Source organism: Apostichopus japonicus, chromosome 20, assembly GCF_037975245.1.
Source record: "Apostichopus japonicus isolate 1M-3 chromosome 20, ASM3797524v1, whole genome shotgun sequence".
In the NCBI taxonomy this organism is placed as follows: domain Eukaryota; kingdom Metazoa; phylum Echinodermata; class Holothuroidea; order Aspidochirotida; family Stichopodidae; genus Apostichopus; species Apostichopus japonicus.
The window spans coordinates 5,254,138-5,271,894 of NC_092580.1; the positions used below are offsets into that span (position 1 = coordinate 5,254,138).

The 17,757-nt window shown below is 36.8% G+C and overlaps 1 protein-coding gene and 1 long non-coding RNA gene across 2 annotated transcripts; one reads left to right on the plus strand and one right to left on the minus strand.

Annotated features, from left to right (window-relative positions):
• Window positions 1-66: 66 nt before the first annotated feature.
• Window positions 67-15,897, plus strand: LOC139962091 (heat shock 70 kDa protein 14-like). The gene is made up of 14 exons (XM_071961957.1): window positions 67-197; window positions 869-949; window positions 1,417-1,499; window positions 2,062-2,216; window positions 5,957-6,050; window positions 6,600-6,704; window positions 7,528-7,689; window positions 8,917-9,072; window positions 9,763-9,865; window positions 10,752-10,880; window positions 12,063-12,155; window positions 13,297-13,464; window positions 14,172-14,242; window positions 14,808-15,897. The coding sequence occupies exons 1-14, from the start codon at window positions 69-71 to the stop codon at window positions 14,881-14,883; spliced, it is 1,605 nt and encodes a 534-aa protein (XP_071818058.1). The 5' UTR covers window positions 67-68; the 3' UTR covers window positions 14,884-15,897.
• On the minus strand, window positions 3,513-5,622 carry LOC139961935 (uncharacterized). Its single transcript, XR_011791101.1, has 2 exons — window positions 4,994-5,622; window positions 3,513-4,567 (listed from the first exon to the last, which is right to left on the minus strand). It is a non-coding gene; the product is annotated as an uncharacterized lncRNA (long non-coding RNA).
• Window positions 15,898-17,757: the final 1,860 nt, after the last annotated feature.

Genomic DNA, 17,757 nt, shown 5'->3' on the forward strand with positions numbered 1-17,757 from the left:
GAAGTTTGTATGTTTACGTGTCTCTTTCGTCGTTCGAGTTGGCGTAATTTGATTGGCGGATACCCGGCATGACGAAGAGCCGAAAGAAAGTTACGCAAGAACCAAAGAAGACCAAAAGTGAGGGCACACTTTTCAAAATGGCAGCCTCCATTGGAATTCATGTTGGTGGGACTTCCTCATGTTTGGCGTTGGAAAAGGTATTAGCCGCATTCTTAACTTAATACATAAATGTCTCGTAATGTTTTGCAGTTTGAATCGAACAAATTTTCTAAAACAATAGTAGACATGTCTGATGCATTACGAATGTTAGGCCTTGCCATAACGTTAGGCCTATTGTATAATGCCTATAGTAACACCTATTCCTAAGTTCTTCACGTTAGGTTAGCCCAACCTGGCCCAACCATGGCAATATTAATTTAATACTGCCTAATAGTAACATACTGACATTAATGTAACTATTTTACTGTTGTTGGAAGTGTTACAAGGCTTGGCTATATTATTATCAATTTGTGAGAACTAGCCTAGTTACAACTTTGTTATACTTAAGTTACAGGAGTGTATCAGGCTGGTGTTTCTACTAGTAATTAGGCCTATAGAATACCCCACCACGCGAAAACACCACATCAAATCGAGAAGATTCCCCTGGAGTGGCTACACAGGCTCCATTGAGAAGAAGTCTTTTATTACGCGGAGTTAATGTTAAGCCTAAAGCATTCCCCATGGCATGAGTGGCTTCCCAGGCTCAGTCGGATTCTCCATCAAAAACCCTTGCAGTGTTATGATACGACCCATCGTTGACCTGGGCAATCGTTTTCATTTCTGATGAATATTTAAAATTTAATCATAATCTTATCTTATTCATTCTCAGGATGGGAAGATTGATGTTGTGGCAAATGATCTTGGAGACAGAACAACACCAGCGGTGGTTTCATTTTCTGATCGTGAGAAGGTAAGACAAAAAATAACATGGCCTGGTGAAAAGTTTGATCAATTTTGAGCAAAATTACATAACAGCTCAATTATCAATTGTTATCAACTTATGTCATGGCAGATGCAAACAGACAATGTTGGCAACTTGGCACCTGAATTTTGGTCATACAGGTTGAGAATGAACTCAGTTATATATGACTTATATGATAAATTAACTTAAAATATTATGGTTTTTTTTTCCTTCATGTAAGCGAGAGAGGATCTGACATTCATTTTCCCTCACTGTGTACTTTAAATATCCAGAATTTTCAAGTACTTGCATATACCAATTTTGTCTTTTGAAAGGGATCTCATTGTTTCTCAAGAGTTTCCAAGCTTTGTTTTATAGTTTAGGAAAAAGGTATCTCTTGCAGATTCATTGAAGGTATGGATGTGGACTACTTTTTAATGACCTCTTCGAATGTGCTCTTTGACTTTGTTTTCTAGATCGTTGGACTCGCTGCCAAGCAGGGTCAGTTTCGTAATCCTTCCAAGACCATAACCGGAGCTACAAACCTGCTGGGTAAAAAGTATGTCGCCTTCTTCAAAGGGATGCCTAACAGTTGCTCCCTTGGTTCCATTATTTTTCCTCCCAACACCACACAATTCAATCAACACAATTCATATATTGTCACGTTTATATTGTATTAGCTTTCCAGCAGGTCTCTTGTATTTCAATGAGTTCTGATACTGTACTGCTGGTCAAACATATGAACAATATTGAGCTACTGTACTAGCAAGATTCCAAAACTAATGTTATGCAGTTATGTGTTGTGATTTAGAGAACATGATGGCCACAGTCAAGGAGTCAATATCAGACCTATGTTTCTCACATCCATACATACAGTAAGTATTAAGCTTCGATAGTCCTGTAGGTCTATGAAAAGAATCCTGTTCCTTACATAACTATGAGGAAGTTTTGTGTCAATTAGTAGTGAAGTCCTTTTTCCTTGAATTTTATTCTAGATGGATTTTCACTCACGCAACTGTTAAAAATCTACTTTAGACATTAATTAGACAGTTGATGTGTGTTTCTTTCCCCATTTTGGTATTTAAGATTTAATGCTTCTCATCTTTCCCCTCCTGCAATAGATTCTCTGATCCATCCATTGAAGAAGAGAAGAACAGGAGTCAAGTAGCCATTGTGGAGAAAAATGGTGCTCCCGTCTACCAAATAGAGTGCAACGAGAGATCCCAGTTAGTCACGCCAGAGGAAGTTATATCAATGATTATGTCAAAACTCAAAGGTACATGAAAAAAATACTGTTTTCATTGAAATGTTTATTAAAACTATAAATATTAGATAAACTTTGTAAATGTTTTAAACGGTGCATAAAGGTATCCTTCAGATTAAATTGATTGGTTCTAGGCTAGCATATAAGTTAAAATATTCATTGAATCTTTAAGGCAATGAAAAGTCTGAGACTTAAAGAGGCCATGACACGAAAAATCCAACTCATCGAGAGTAACTTCCTCTGAATCTATGAGAAAATCTATGTTCAAAACTATCCTCAACACCTTGAAAACCTCAAGGACTAATTAGTAATTAACGTTTTAATATTCGCATTCGAAAATAGATATCTGAGAATGCGATTTCACAACAAGACAATGATGACGTCATGTTAGGAACACACGTGCAAAGCCCAGGCATGTATCGGATGCGCGACGATCATACCGTTCCAAATACAGTACACGCACATTTACACTGATAGAACAACCACTGTATTACGCTATATCGTTAGTAATTTCAAGTTTTTTTTACAACTGTTGTAAACTATCCGAGAGAAATGCCGGTCCGTTGTGTTGTTGGGGGCTGCATAAATATCATTACACATGCAATTAGCCTTCATCCATGGCTGAAGGACGAAAAAAACACGGCGATTATAACCAAGTTAGTGCACAACACCAGCGCCGATTTCACTGGGCCTAGCCAGTATGCAGCTCCGAATGAAGCGAACACTTCACGGAAGCATACTACGATCCCTCCTTTTTGTTATGAAATAAAACAAATGGACTTTAACGGTTCGACATAAAAGAGTCATTCTTCTGTCAAGTAATCCACAAAAAACTACTCTGAAGACCAGATCGGGGAACAGGAAACCTCCAATGGGGCAAGTGGCGATCCTTAGGAGGTAGCGCGCTGAGCACTAGTAGTACTATAGTAATAGCGTTACTACACTGAAGTCGCAATAGACGAAGAGATTTTACTGTATCATCTAAATTAACACCCCCTTCATTGCTCTATTGTATACTAATAAGCTATGAGGTTAGCTTCAGAAGCGATGGGTTACATCTTCTTGTGAACAAATCTCAGTGCCCCAATTTATTTCTGGAATATGCTGGATCAGTTAGTTATAGCAATAATTTCTTATTCCTATTCCAGGAAAACCATTTTTTATGTTGTGGAGGGAGTGGGGGTAATGGGGATGGGTCAAAATACTAGGTAGGTAAAAAGATTTTATTCCAAAGGGTGTTTAATTAAATCTCAAAGCGATTTATTTTAAAGTCACAGAGCCAAACATTCACACAACATAGTTCAAGTGTTAAATCATTGAACAAAATTTATTCAATATCAGTTCTAGACAGTCATTCTGGACAATCTGAACTAACATTAACAACAATCATTGTATTATATGACATAAAAGTAAAACTGTACTTTCCATAAACATTATCATTCTTAAATTACACTAATGTAATTTGTGACATCAAAGGAGGTTAAAAGAAAACAACTTACATGAATTTTTTGGCTTTAAGCCTACAAAGCAGTTGCATGTCCATCGCTATCAATCGTTGTTGTGACAAATTAATTAGAATAATCCAGAAGCAAATACAATAAAGGGTTATTTAAACCAAGAAACACTGCACGAAGTAACTCACATGCAAAAATATTACACAAGCACGACGACACGTACAACACTGATGGGCAATGTGAAACACAGCATCACACGCATTAAAACAATCGAAGACCATTAACAGGGTGTACTGCTGAGTTTTTGAAGAAAGACTACAAAACAAACCAACTGCTGCTGAAGAAACAAAGTCTAAACATTCAAGAGTTCTGCTGCCTCCATTGGTCTTTATTATGACTTTTCTGTCAAATATCATTGGTGATATGGATATTTTGGCTTCCAGATTAAAGGTACAAATCAAACGTCTGGGAGGTAAATGCCCCTAAAAAGGTCAATGTCCGTTCCCTTATGCACATATTATATGACATCACGGTCACGCCAATGCTTGTGTCCAAATGCTTCAAAACATGCCTTTTCTTTCATTGTTGATGTTGGGTCTGGAAAATAACCTTTTCATCCTGAATTAAAAGTCTTGAATTTCAATATATCAACACTGAGGGAACCCTGACGGATTGATAATCCAACACAATCGTAGTTTAGAAAAGGTGTTTCTGGAGGAATTTCTCAACCAAGGCTTCCTATACAATGAGTTTTCTCCTGGCAACTTGAATCCAGTGTAATGACCATTGGCTGGAAAATCACTTCTGATCCTTTGGACTGCACATGATGGTAGCACAACCCTGACGTGTCTTGCTAGGAACCCCAAGTATCATTGAACCTGTTGACCGTAGGCTATGTATCTGTACTGCCTGGGAAAAAATTTATGAAAGTTTAAAATGTATTAATGTTGGCCATGATGTCCACAATAACAAGCAGGCATACAATGTACAGTTATGATTACATTTGTTGTGATTTTACACCTTCTGTGTATCATGAAACATTCTTTTGTTTCAGAAAATTGATTTGCAAAACTCCAGGCCAAAGTACTAGCCAAGTAATAATGAGTATGAAATAACACATATGCCTACCTAGCATGGCTGCATAATGCAACTTACATCCCCGAGCCAAACTTTCAGTATGCAACCAACCCTACTAGTACTACACACTCTACATATGGGTTGTAAGTTACCGTAACACAACGCACAATACGGTTTAGGGTGTTCCGCGAATTCCAACAACACATGCACAAAATGGACTGGATTTTGTTTTTAAATGCTTCGTTAATAAATTCTTACCACGTTGTATGTTCCTTGCAATGGTTTCGAACGGATGTCTTCTTCGATATGTTGTGGAGCTTCAATTTCGGCTCATTTAACAGGCTCGAACTGATACGGTTCTAACACCTCCGCTCCACCCTCAACGTTCGGTTCAATATTGGAATGATCATCGCCTTCACTCTCTGCTTCGAATATGAGAAAGGGCACTCTAATTATAGCCCAATTTCACTGCCTAGTGAAGAACCATTATCACTTTGAACTTCGGTTGCCGCAATTGGTTCTGAATCCGCCATTTCACAGGAAATTTTGATTTGATATCGCACTTGTGATCGGTGTTTTGTTTAGTAACTACTAGTGGTATGTGTACTTGTCTACTGTGTACGTGAATGGTATGTTCGGAGGATCGTAAAGCAGCGACAACAAATGTGTTCAAAACGTGACGTCACATGACGTCATGCGAATCGGAAAATTTTCGAGTAAACAAAGTTTCAAACGCCGAAAAGGGTAAATTCATTCTCAATTTTCGACTTGAAAAATCAAGTTTTAAACTGGCAGATTGGTTGATACATGTTCTAGAGAACATTCTTTGATGGATCCCAAAAATATAGGACTTTGAAATTTTCGTGTCATGGCCACTTTAAGGCACTTTCGCATCCTTTTCCATCAAAATTAGTTGTTAGCACCACACAGGGGCAACATATCAAACTATCTATTTTTTCCTCTTTTTTTTTTCTGATATTCCTCATTTCAAATTAATATTTGACTTTGATGAAATTACTTTTCTCATACTTGAACAACATAAAATAGCAACCATTCACACAGTTGAATAATTTCCAGATGTCAATTTAAAAGGCAAACAAAGCAGCTGTAAGTAACACTGGTAAGTCCTTGCACATAAAGTTGGTTGTGTTTGTCAAAATCATCAAATCAAATCAAATCAAATCAAAATGATGTGTATGTAAATTTATCTTTGCCCTTCAGAGACCGCTGAGCATCAAGGTGGATGCACAGTCAAAGAGTTGGTCCTTACATTACCCGTGGATGAAGCAACTACAGATTATGAAACTTCTCTCAGGTTTGGCTTTAAAAGCTACAAGATTGTTTCATCCTGCCTCAACTCATCCCAGTACTGCAGTAGAATTGTAGAGTGGGAGGGAGGGGCATGTCACATTAGGGAGGAGTGCATGTGGAGGGCTATATAAACAGTTGGAATATGGTGACATATTTTATGCATGCGTCGTACATGCCCTATCATACCATCGAAGTTGAGATATATGGAGAGGGAAGCCTGGGATGTTACTTACCAAACCTCTTGTTTGTTCTCGATCACAAATAAATAATTGGAGTTGTAAAGAAAGAAAGAAACCTAAACGTGACTATTGTTTGATGAGCAGTCTCAATGCATTGCTCTTCCTTCTAGAGCTTAATTCAGATGTGTCAACGGTTTGTGTAGTTTTAAAGAGCACTAAGGTGTACAGGTGTGAACAGATAACATCTCTCCCGGGTGAATTTGGAAAGATAATATTGAACAATTGTTGAACATTGCATTGAACATAAGTATACATGACAGTATACATGAATGAATATCAAAGTTTTATTTGAGTTTCTGATCACCTATTTGCAGAGCTGCCGCACAGAAAGCTGGCTTTGATGTTCTACGTTGCATTTCCGAGCACGCTGCCGGAGCACTGGCTTATGACCTAGGTCAAACTAGTCCTAAGCAGATCAGGTGAGAAAATCTCCTGAGGTGTAGAAATTGTGATGTATGTATGTATTTTAAATCCTCCTGCAAGCAGGAACACGCGAAGAAGCCATCATTGGCTTATCAAAGCCGCAAGCTGACCAAAGTCAGTCTCTTACATTCATATTTAACATCCATGATTATGAATTGTCAATTGTCATCAACTCTGTAACTAGATGACATACATTAATCTTGGAGTGACTTGAACTCGGAACCTTATGATTGAAAGGCACCGGTGTTAACCACTGAGCTAACACTCCACATTGGTTGCTTCTGTCGTAACTACTCGAAAGGTAATCTGTCCAGCCTTTGGTGAATGCTAGTATTGGTAATGAAAAAAAAGAAGTTTAAAGCAGTTTGGTTGGTTTCATAGCATTGTTTCAATTTCCAATAGATTAATAACAAGTGCATAACTCTAAACAAAATTTGTGAAGTATTTCTAAATACAGGGTATAATTTGTCCAGTATTGCATCACAAAATGCTTTACAGAATGGTCAAATTGCTGGACACAAGTCCAAAGATGTATAGCAACTGTTTGATTTTAATCCAGAACTTCCAAATCAATCAAACTTATATCATTTTGTGAAAACTAATTGACTATGAGAAATGTTTGAGTATGGAGGTTTGATGATGTCAACATCTTAGTGGGAACAATCCCTAAGTTTGGTATTTATTGAAAAATTGTTTATTAGGTAAAGTTTGCACTAAACACCTTCAGCTAGGTTAAATTTTTCTATGGAATCAACAAATTTTTGGAAATAATAATCTTACAAATCTATGTTTTTTTATTGTTTTTTTTGTCCTGCACAGCTTTGTGGTTATCTTCAAGTTTGGTGGTAAATCTTTATCAATCTCGGTGCTACGTATTCAGGGTGGAATATACCAGACCGTTACCTCTCAGCTACACACAGATGTTAATGGGAACCTGTTGACCAATCAACTCGCCAAAGTTGCTGCTGAGGACTTTAAAAGGTAAAACATGGAAACTGTCATTTTCCCTCAGATGATGAATAAAACTCCAAGAAGCTGGTTAGTTACATCATCTCATTAAAACAGTGATCTGACATTGATGATTGTATGTCACTTCGCACCCAATTCAATCAAGTTTTCAATCAAGCATTCTTCAGTATGAAGGACAGGAAGTATGTTTGCTGTCCCGAGCCATGCAGTTAGCTTTTTGATTAGGCTTATTGCCGGTTAATTAGTAATGTCTGCCCCAGTTCTTGGCCAGGCTTTGTGAATTGCCTGTAAATGTGTCTGCTGTGCAAAAGTGATGAGCGTTGACATAAAAATCTGGCTTTCTTGAGGTTGTAAACGGTCTGCTCTGCTCACAAATATTCAAACTAAGTTTAAAAAAAAACATTATTTAATGCTTAAGTGTATTTGGCTGAAGGAGGAATGGGAGTAGGGGAAGGAGAAATAAATGCCCAAAAAATTGTTGCAAGCACAGAAGTATCTTGAGTTAGAATACTTCATTTGAATACCCTGCCATGATCATGTTCTATAATCCACCCATGTTCATTATTCAGAATTTGGCTGAGGTTTTAAGACATTTTGAACACTTTTCATTTGCACAATCTGGATTCCTTTTGCGGTTGTTTTGAACAATAAAATTGTTTGTTAATAACAAAAGCTATGCATAATACAAGTTTTGACGAAATGGTTTTTACTCTAAATAACCTTAGTGGTTACTGCTGGCTGTCTTACACAATCTTTGGACATTTCAAAACTATTCTTTGCATGTATGTGTATTTTAATTTTACAACAGTTGCTGAAAGACTTGAAGGTTTCAATACAGTGTCTATGAATACCTGTTTTTCTGTTTCAAATGTGCTTTTTGTTTTTTTTTAATTTTAAGAGTTCTTCCATTCCATATTTCCACTAAAATGCAGCTTTTGAGCTGAGCTGTTTCATTTTCAAATAGTGATAAACAATTGTTTGTATTTGCATTCATTGTTGGGTTGAGCTAGCTTGTTTATATTATAATATATAACAAATTTATGCAAAACAAAATGTCTTAGCAACAGAATTACCCCAAAATACCGCAAAGAATCAGCAATCTGTGATTGAAAGTTAAAATAAATTTTAGTATTGTTTAGACTGCCAGTTCTAAGGAGAATGAAAGTTATTTTTTGTTCAAGCTCCATATATTTTAATTGTCTTAATCAATTTTTAGTCCTTTTTGATTTCAATGTTTAGACAGTTCAAGGCGGATATATCTGACAATAAGCGAGCTGTAGCCAAACTGAGGAATGCCTGCGAGAATTGCAAACATATTCTGTCCAGATTGAACTCTGCAAGTTTATCTGTGGATTCTCTCTATGATGGAATCGACTTCCACAACAGTATATCAAGGTAAGTCATGACTGAGAAAGAATTATATAATATTTTAATAAGTTATTATTTTAATTTTATTTTAATAAATTATTTAATTATTTGAATTTTATTAATTATTTGAATTTGAATTTTTTTTTCATTATTATTTTTTATAATTATGATATTTTTAATTATTTGAATTTTAATTATTTGAATTTTAATAAATTATTTAATAAATCCATAATTTCTTCTTTCATTGCAAGGAAATGCTCAGAAGTCTCAAGGGTTAGCTCTTTAGCATGACAAAGCCTTGTGTACTTGAATGGCTTATAAGATCCTCAGATTTGTTGCCAAATTTCTCAAAGGAACAGATGATGCAATTAACCTTTTCAATTTTGTGTAAAATGTCTTATGTTAGTATCAAAAGAAGACCGGTGTTGAACCATTATCCTCATGACTCAAAATTTGCTAAATTGTTCTGGTTTATTTGAGGCGTTGTTTATTGTAAAATGATGATGGTGGCTTGGTGTTTCGTTGAGATATTATCGCAAAGAAGACATACAGATCTACACATCGTGGTTAAGACATCGGGACACCAATATGGTGGAAGCAGCTCATTATCTAAACATTTAACTTTGTCATTGATGATATTTAAAAAAAGATGATTTTTGGAAGAACAAAAGTCTGCACCAAACCAGACTAACTTTCTCAACCTTTTTTTCCCAACAGAGCAAAGTTTGAAGCTGTTGCTAATGGAATCCTGCAGCAGTGTGGTATGTACGCAGAGAAAGCAGTGAGAGATTGCCAACTTGATCCTAAGGATATCGACCAGGTGCGACAATTGCCTTTAATTTATTTCATTCTATCTGTGAATTGCTTACAATTAATGATGCGAACGGTATCAGGATGCTACATATCGTGCATCTTGATTCTTCCCGTTTTAGTTTGTTTTGAAATTTTCAGAAAGGGTTAAAGAGGGCACTCTGTGGTTACCTATGCCAGACATCCTGTGCATAATCTTACCTGTTCATTATCTAGACTTGTTGCATTCATAGCCCAATGGTTGTGAATTAATAGTTTGTATCTTCATGTATAAAGTATGGAAAACTGGCTTCACATGGCTCTATTGTTATATAGTGCAAATACCATATATGTATAAAATGGTGGGGCCAATGTCATGTTTATTCCATAAAGTAAGTGATAATCAAACAAAATATTATTGCAATGAAAACTTTTAAAAACAGGAAAACATTCATGGGAATTTTTCTATGAAGTATTGGCACACAGCTTGAAACAACCACCAAAGATTGATCCTGCAGACCACAAACAACTACTTAAAATTACCATAGATTCCATGCCACTATACAACTCTACTTGCAGGCTTCAAATTCTTTTCCAACAAATTGACAGAGCTATTATGATATGCTGTTGCTGTGGTTATTAATTGGTGTTGCAGTTGTTGCTTATGAATAACTGTTGAAAAAGAAAGGAAGACCCACAATAGTTCAATACCCATAAATACATGCAACAGTAGTTATTGTAATCATCTAACTGTTGTTCATAATGTAAGATGTTGAATTGGTCACTCTCTGCTTCAGCTAGAGCTATACCTCAAATCATTTACAATGTTTCCTCACCCTTTTGCATTATCAGTTCCACTCTGCTCCCTGGACTGCACATTTCAACTATTATAGAATGTTTCTCGGTGTGTGTTTCAGGTGGTTCTGATGGGAGGCTCGTCGTGTATTCCGAAGCTTCAACAGCTTCTCAAAGATCGATTCCCCACAGCTGAACTCAAGAACAGTATCTCGCCGGAGGAAGTCGCTGCTATTGGAGCAGCCAAAGAGGTAAGCAGAAAGTTAATTATATGTTTGTCCTTTTTGTCTTGTATTTTTGTTTTGTAATTACCTTTTCATCCATTGGCAATGGTAAGTTGCTGAGATAGGAGAAGCGAAAGAGGTTAGCAGAAAGTTAATTATACGTTTGCCTCTTTTGTCTTGTATTTTTGTTCTATAATTACCTATTCATCTTTTGCAGGGGTTATTTGCTGAGGTAATATAAAAGTTGAAATAAATGTGATAAATGGACCAAGTGAGGTAGGAAGTGAAATAGACCTCAGATCTTCTGGATTTGTCCTCCCTTTGTCAGTTGTCTTTGCAATATTTAGAAGATAGTCCAGAAAATTTGCTAGTTTGGACATTTAGAGTAATTAGATATGTACATTTTAGAGAAGAACAAAAACATAATGGACAAAAAATAATGTCCAAACTAGCAAATTTTCTGGACTATCCTTTTAATATTGCAAAGACAAGTGACAATAAACAACATTTGGAGAGAGTTTTTTGAAGTTATCTGGCAACAAAATAGTGATTACAATCATCATGGCTGTTGAGCTCTGAATATTTCTTTATTTTTCTCTCTAATGTAGAATCACTTAACATCCAGAGAGATTATATTATTGATATATTGAATATCTATTGAGAAGTACCACACTGCAGCACAGTCTCCAATAAAGTGTATTTGTGTGGTGGCAGATGATTGCAGAGTTCAACTAGTTGTTTTACCTCTGTGTTTTGTATTAAACTTTGCAGCATTCTGATCAACCCATGTTGGTGTTGGCATCTTGTATCCATACATAATTGGTTACCTCTCAGTCTTCCTAAGGGACAATTGTGGCCAGAACCATTTGAATATTACTAGATCAGTCTGTTACCAACCTTCTTCATTATCCAAGACAATATTTTATGTCCAACAAACTGTTACAAATCAGTGAGATATTAAATCTCTCATCCAGTAAAGAAATAGTGTGTAGTAGAATTTTTACATTTCATCGTTTTCTAAGTAACACTTGAAAAATTTAATCCGCAATTGTGTCCTTCTTAGTGCTATTTTTGTGAACTAGAGACTCAGATTACTTTTTTTCAGGTACCTGGTGTCTCTATTCATTTTTAAAGTACATTATCAAACAGGAAATTTAACAGAAATGATAGTTTATTTTCATTGGTTTGTTTCTCTTCATCTTAATTCAGGCCTCCATCATCCTGTCTTGTCACGATGAGGGTATCTCTCTTCAAGACGAAGACCTCAGCATTCCTGCCTTGTCTCAAGATGTTATGGTCAAGGTAAAGAAAACTTTGACCTTTCTGGGTTTATATTATGTTCTTGCCAATGGATCGGTGAGTGGGCTCAGATGTAAAATAGCTCCTTCATTTTCAACTACATTGGTGTAGTACAACATTAAATGTTGCAAGTGAAGACAACTTTCTCATGTTTATTATAAAATGTTTGAAAAGTGGAGGAAGGGTCGACCCCAGTGTTCCCAGTGGCTGCAGCCATTAGATATTAAGTGGCATTTAGGAAAAGGTTTTTAGGCTCTCTCTGAAATAATGATTTTTTTTTTTCATACCGTGTCTAATCTTAAGATCATCATAAGCTGTTTCTGATATCAAGATAATAATCCCAATCATCACTTCAGTATTATTATTGTAGGTAACCATAGTAACCAATATTTAGGTTAATGTCGTGGAGTGGGGTTAATACAGTCTGTAATACTTCTGGTGTTTGCGTACAGCATAGGAGATTGTTGTAACTTTGATACTCTGCGATGAATAACTCTTCAGTTGTTCATGTAACACCTCCAGAGAATCTTTGCCTTACATTGGTCGCGACAATTTCAACACTAGCAAGTGTTACCCTATCTCTGTTGTATTGGTCGTGGAACAAAGTAAACACTAACAGCTGTTAAAATTATCCCTCATTGTCAGTATATAAGTGTTAAGCATGCCATGCTGTCCAAGGTTGTAGTACGGAAAATCCCACTGAATTCAAACATTTAATGTAGCATCCATACAGACTCATACTCTGGTTAATTTTGCTTCTATATATTTTCAAATTTTTGTGATGTAATTTACATATCTCATCTTTTAATGCACAGAAATTTTGGATGCAGGCTTTTCTGCCTTTCTTTGATTGATGAAATAGTGGTGTTATTATATCTAAAGATAATAATCATGCAAGCTTTTCTTTGATTGATGAAATGGTTGTGTTATATCTAATGATAATAATCATACAAGCTTTTCTTTGATTGATGAAATAGTGGTGTTATTTCTAAAGATAATAATAATGCAAGTTTTTCTTTGTTTGATGAAGTGGTAAAGATAATAGTTCAGGCTTTGTCTGTAACATGATCACATTTGCTAAAAGAAAATCCTTTTTGTTCAGTAAAATATTATGATACTTTTATCGTATTGTCTTGGTTGACAGGTTACAGATGAGTCTGGTGCAGAAGAGAGGTTTACTGTCCTTCAGAGGGGTGCATACCTTCCTGTCAGGAGACACCAAACATTCAGGATTGGACAAGGGGTGTCCTCAGTGACAGTCTTGGTATCAACACTCGCTACACCAGAGGCTGAACCACAGCCTTTAGGACAGGTGAAATACTCAGAGTAATCCCCCACCCATTCCCATACCTTAGCCATAAGAACAGGTAAGATACCCAAGGGATCCCCTTTGAATGAATGATGGTATTAACAGTTACCATACCAGAGACAGGATTATATCATATAGAAAATGGGTGAGATACTCAGAGTAAGCCCCCCGCCCCTATCCCCTTACCTTAGCTATGAGGACAGGTCAAATGCCCAGATATGATAGAGGTAATTGTCGATAATCACTTCCTCAGACAGCTAAAGAAGAATCTCATTCCGTTCAGGAGATATCGCAGATTTAAATGTTTCTTCACACTCAAGGCTGGAGAAGACTTGATCAAGTCTAAATATGACATCATCAAGCCACATTTGTGCTCCAAGTTTTGTTTTGTCTTTGTTCGTTACAATGTTTATTTGTGTAGTGGAGATGGGTTTTGCAAATGATGGATCTGAAATATTTCAACACCGATCCAGCCAGTCGTTACATGTTGTTTGGTGAAAGTCAAGGTAGGTTGTAACTTTCATTGGGAAAACATAATAACAGACTTCCTGCGTGACTGTAAACTGTGAAGCGATAAGTTTACCTACAGAGATGTCCAATTATGTACTTCCTGGTAGGCTGGCTTCTGTTTTTGCCATACTCTTCTTTTGTTCTTAATCCTCAATCTTTTGTTCCCAATCTCCAATTCTCCATCATTTATCCATTAACAGGTTGTTATATCATCTCTTGATGAGGCTGACGTAGAGAATGGTCACATTTCAGCCACATTTCACTTTAAGAGGTTAGTATGCTACCAGTTACCTAAATAATAACGAGGAAGTACAATTTTTTTCTTTGTTGTTCAAAGGCTTCCTGGTAGTGTCAAAGAGTTTCTTCTGTTTGCCTCTGTGTAATTAGAATTGATTTGTTTTTTGAACTATTTGGAAAATTTATCTTATCTATCTCTTTAAATGAGTGGAATGGTTTATGCCTCAGACAAGTTTCTTGGAGAGATAATGTTTCTTTTGTTTGAAATTCAGCATTTTCTGCCAATTCTACAAAACAATTCCAAAAACCTGTTCATTACTGGAATTTGTGGTAGAATTTTCAAGACACAGAGGATTTAATTTTGTTCGGAACACAATTAGTTCTGTTTTCCCCCTCAGATAATAGTTTCACTCCATATACTAATGCCCCTCCCGCCACCCCTCCCCCACCCAATGTTTGCCAACTCCTCACAAAATGCATGAATCTGAAACGTGCTGTTCAACTTTAAAACACTGAATTATTCCCTGTTTACTCTGTGCAGGAACTTGGCTCTCATGAAGGAGTAGTTCATTTGATTTTTTAATGTGTTGTTTCTTCAGGGATGGAAGCCTTGATGTGACTTGCACAGCAGATGGTTCTGGTAAGCAGGAAACACTCACCATAAACGGTGCCTGATGAAGTTCAAACATTCCGTCTCTCACCCGGAGTCAAACATCTCATTTGACTTGCTGACTTTGTCGAACCTGCCCACTTCCTTCAGTGGATGGTATCGTGTGAAAGCTGTATGAAGTGTCCATCTTGAGGGAGTGCTAGGTTTAAAAGATGGCTTCAAAAGAAACTGAAATGATTTGAAACTTGCCAGAAAGTCCAAACTTTCTGTCAGTGGATGGGATAGGGTCATTTGATGTTTATTACAGATATCCATTCAAGAACAGTCCCTAGTTGTAAATGGTGGCTACCTCACATATCGCCTTATCCACCCAATAGATGTAATAGACGCTTTTTGTTGAAGCTTGTTAGCTAGTCAACTGTTTTGACTTATTTCAGCAGATAGAATCATGTGATATGTTTATAGTGTCCTTTACAATGGTCTAATAGTCACAACAGATGATTCTTGAAAATTCAGAAAACAGAAAATTCACCACTTTCGAATTGTGAGCGAAACAGTTTGTGTTGGCAGGGAGTCCACGGGAAGGTACAAGCTGGGAAGTTTAGTTTCCACAAATTACTACAAGTGAGGTTCAAGTGATGGTGTTCAAGTTGAGTTGTTAATGATCAAGGAATGGAACTTGAAAGCATCTGTAATGCCTGTATGCAAAACTATTAATTTTAAATTAATTTTAACGGAGCTACTTCATCGTTGTAGAACCACAAACAGTACAGACTGGTCAGGGTTGTCTTACACAGAGTTGATTCACTCTTTAATGTTTACCTGTGAGGCCATGAAATACTTGAAGACATTGGCACAGAGTGGCTACTTTCTTTAGCTAAAATGTCTTTTATCAGTCTAGGTCAGTAATAAAAAGCTGATTAGTAGAAATTGATTTGAGAGGTACAAGTATTCTGTTCTTACATTCTCACTACATGACACTATTTTGTAATTTAGCTTGTTCTGATATGGAGATTAGAGTTATGTTTTCAGGGTAGCATCTACCTACTGCTTTGCCAAAAAAAAGGGGGGGGGCGAACACTTATATACTTAAGCACAAACTATGTTATGTGTATGCATACATTTTTTTTAAAGCCTCATTACGCATCCGTTTTTGATGACCCAAAACAATGTTTTTCTTACCCCAAAACAATGCTTTTTTATTGACCATTGTGTAGTATATAATCACACAATCATGAAAACAGTCCTTTTGTGTCCAATTTCTGGTTCTTTCACAGAGTTCAAACGGATGGAAACTTCAAACATTAACATCCTGGTTTTTTTTGGTACAAACAAATAAACCATTACCTGAGCAGACAGATACATTGACCTCTCAGTTTATAACTGTACATTAGTCCATATGCTGGGCTACGTATGTCCTCACAATCAATATGCACACCAACCCTATGTAATGGTCTCTCCCTCTCTCTCTCTTAAATGTCGTTTACGTAGCAGAGCAGGCCGTTCCAAGAACACATAACAAATACCTTTGAGTCATATTTGCTCGGTAGCAGGTTGAGTCCATGACTTTACTGCTTCAAGCGGAAATTGTTCACTCTGTAGGCAACATTGTTTTTTAATGTCTTTTTTTCAGTTCTTTGCCAATTGTTTCCACCGTAATTGTGTCTTATAAAGCGATGTAAACTATGGAAAGTTGGCTGACAAAATTATCAACTTTTATTGAATGATCAAAGAAATAATTGACTAGAGTTGGAATTGAACCAGTAACCTCAGGATTTCTTGTCCTGCCCTATCCCATGTTGAGTTATTTCCTATGTAACCAGTTCTCTGTTCAGGGATTCTTAGCCAAATAAATTGTTTACCATGCATCCAGGGATTGCAACAGAGTTATTTTCTATGCAAACCCCAAGAAAACTTTTTCTTTTGATATAAATTATACTTAAAGCAGATATTTTACAGGTTAGCCCAGTCTTTCCCCCAACTAACCACCTCCCATGACCTCTACCCACCTCTTATTCCTCCCTGCAACAATCAAACTCATATACACCATATCTAGTGTAGAATGTGAGCTCCATGGTTTTATTGGTTTCATGAAGAGCTCTCATCTGCAAAAGACAAATGGCCCATTACCTAACCCTACTCCCCCCTCCCCTGGATCTCGATCCACAGCCACACACCAAATGTTCTTGTGATGTAACTGCATCTAGAAGGAAGAAAACTAAAGCCACCATTCTCTATGAGTTTACTCAACCCTGCCATTAATCTGAACCTACGCCATCATTTGGAAAGCAGCCTAAACATGCAGAACAGTGGGTTGTCTATGGATCACACAAAACAGATCGGGCCTGATGATAATCACATCTTCATGCCCCCATTTTTGCAGCCTTCATTTTATGGATGTGAGAATACACTCTTCCTTCTGTGTTTCCAGACCCACTAAGGGACCCTGGGCTGTAATTCTAATCCTCATCCCATCAGTATTGTCGGCGAATTTTAGCATGCTTCAAACTGCTCGCTTAAAAACCAGACTAGGTCGTATCCTGATCTGGGTGCGGGTATCGCTACGAGATCTACTTCGAATCGTAGTTCGATTTTTAGTTCCCACAGTCCCATACTATAACAACGTACAAGGACACAGTTTCTGTGTGTATATGAAGCGACTACATTTTGCTACCACAATGAAGCCGTTCCGTGATCTAGCAATGCAGGGACTTCAAATTTGGGCAGCACTTTGTAATCCGTCAATATACTTTTCATAAGTGGAGGCGTCCTTTTGATCTGTTATAGCGAAACCACAGTAATATATATAGTGTTTCCACAAGGTTATACCCATTAACTGAGACCTAGGAACGATATTTGTTGAAAAGATGGAAAATAAATGGACTTAATCTTATTCGTTTGTTGAACTTTGTTGCTTGGCTTGTTTTAAATGAATAGAA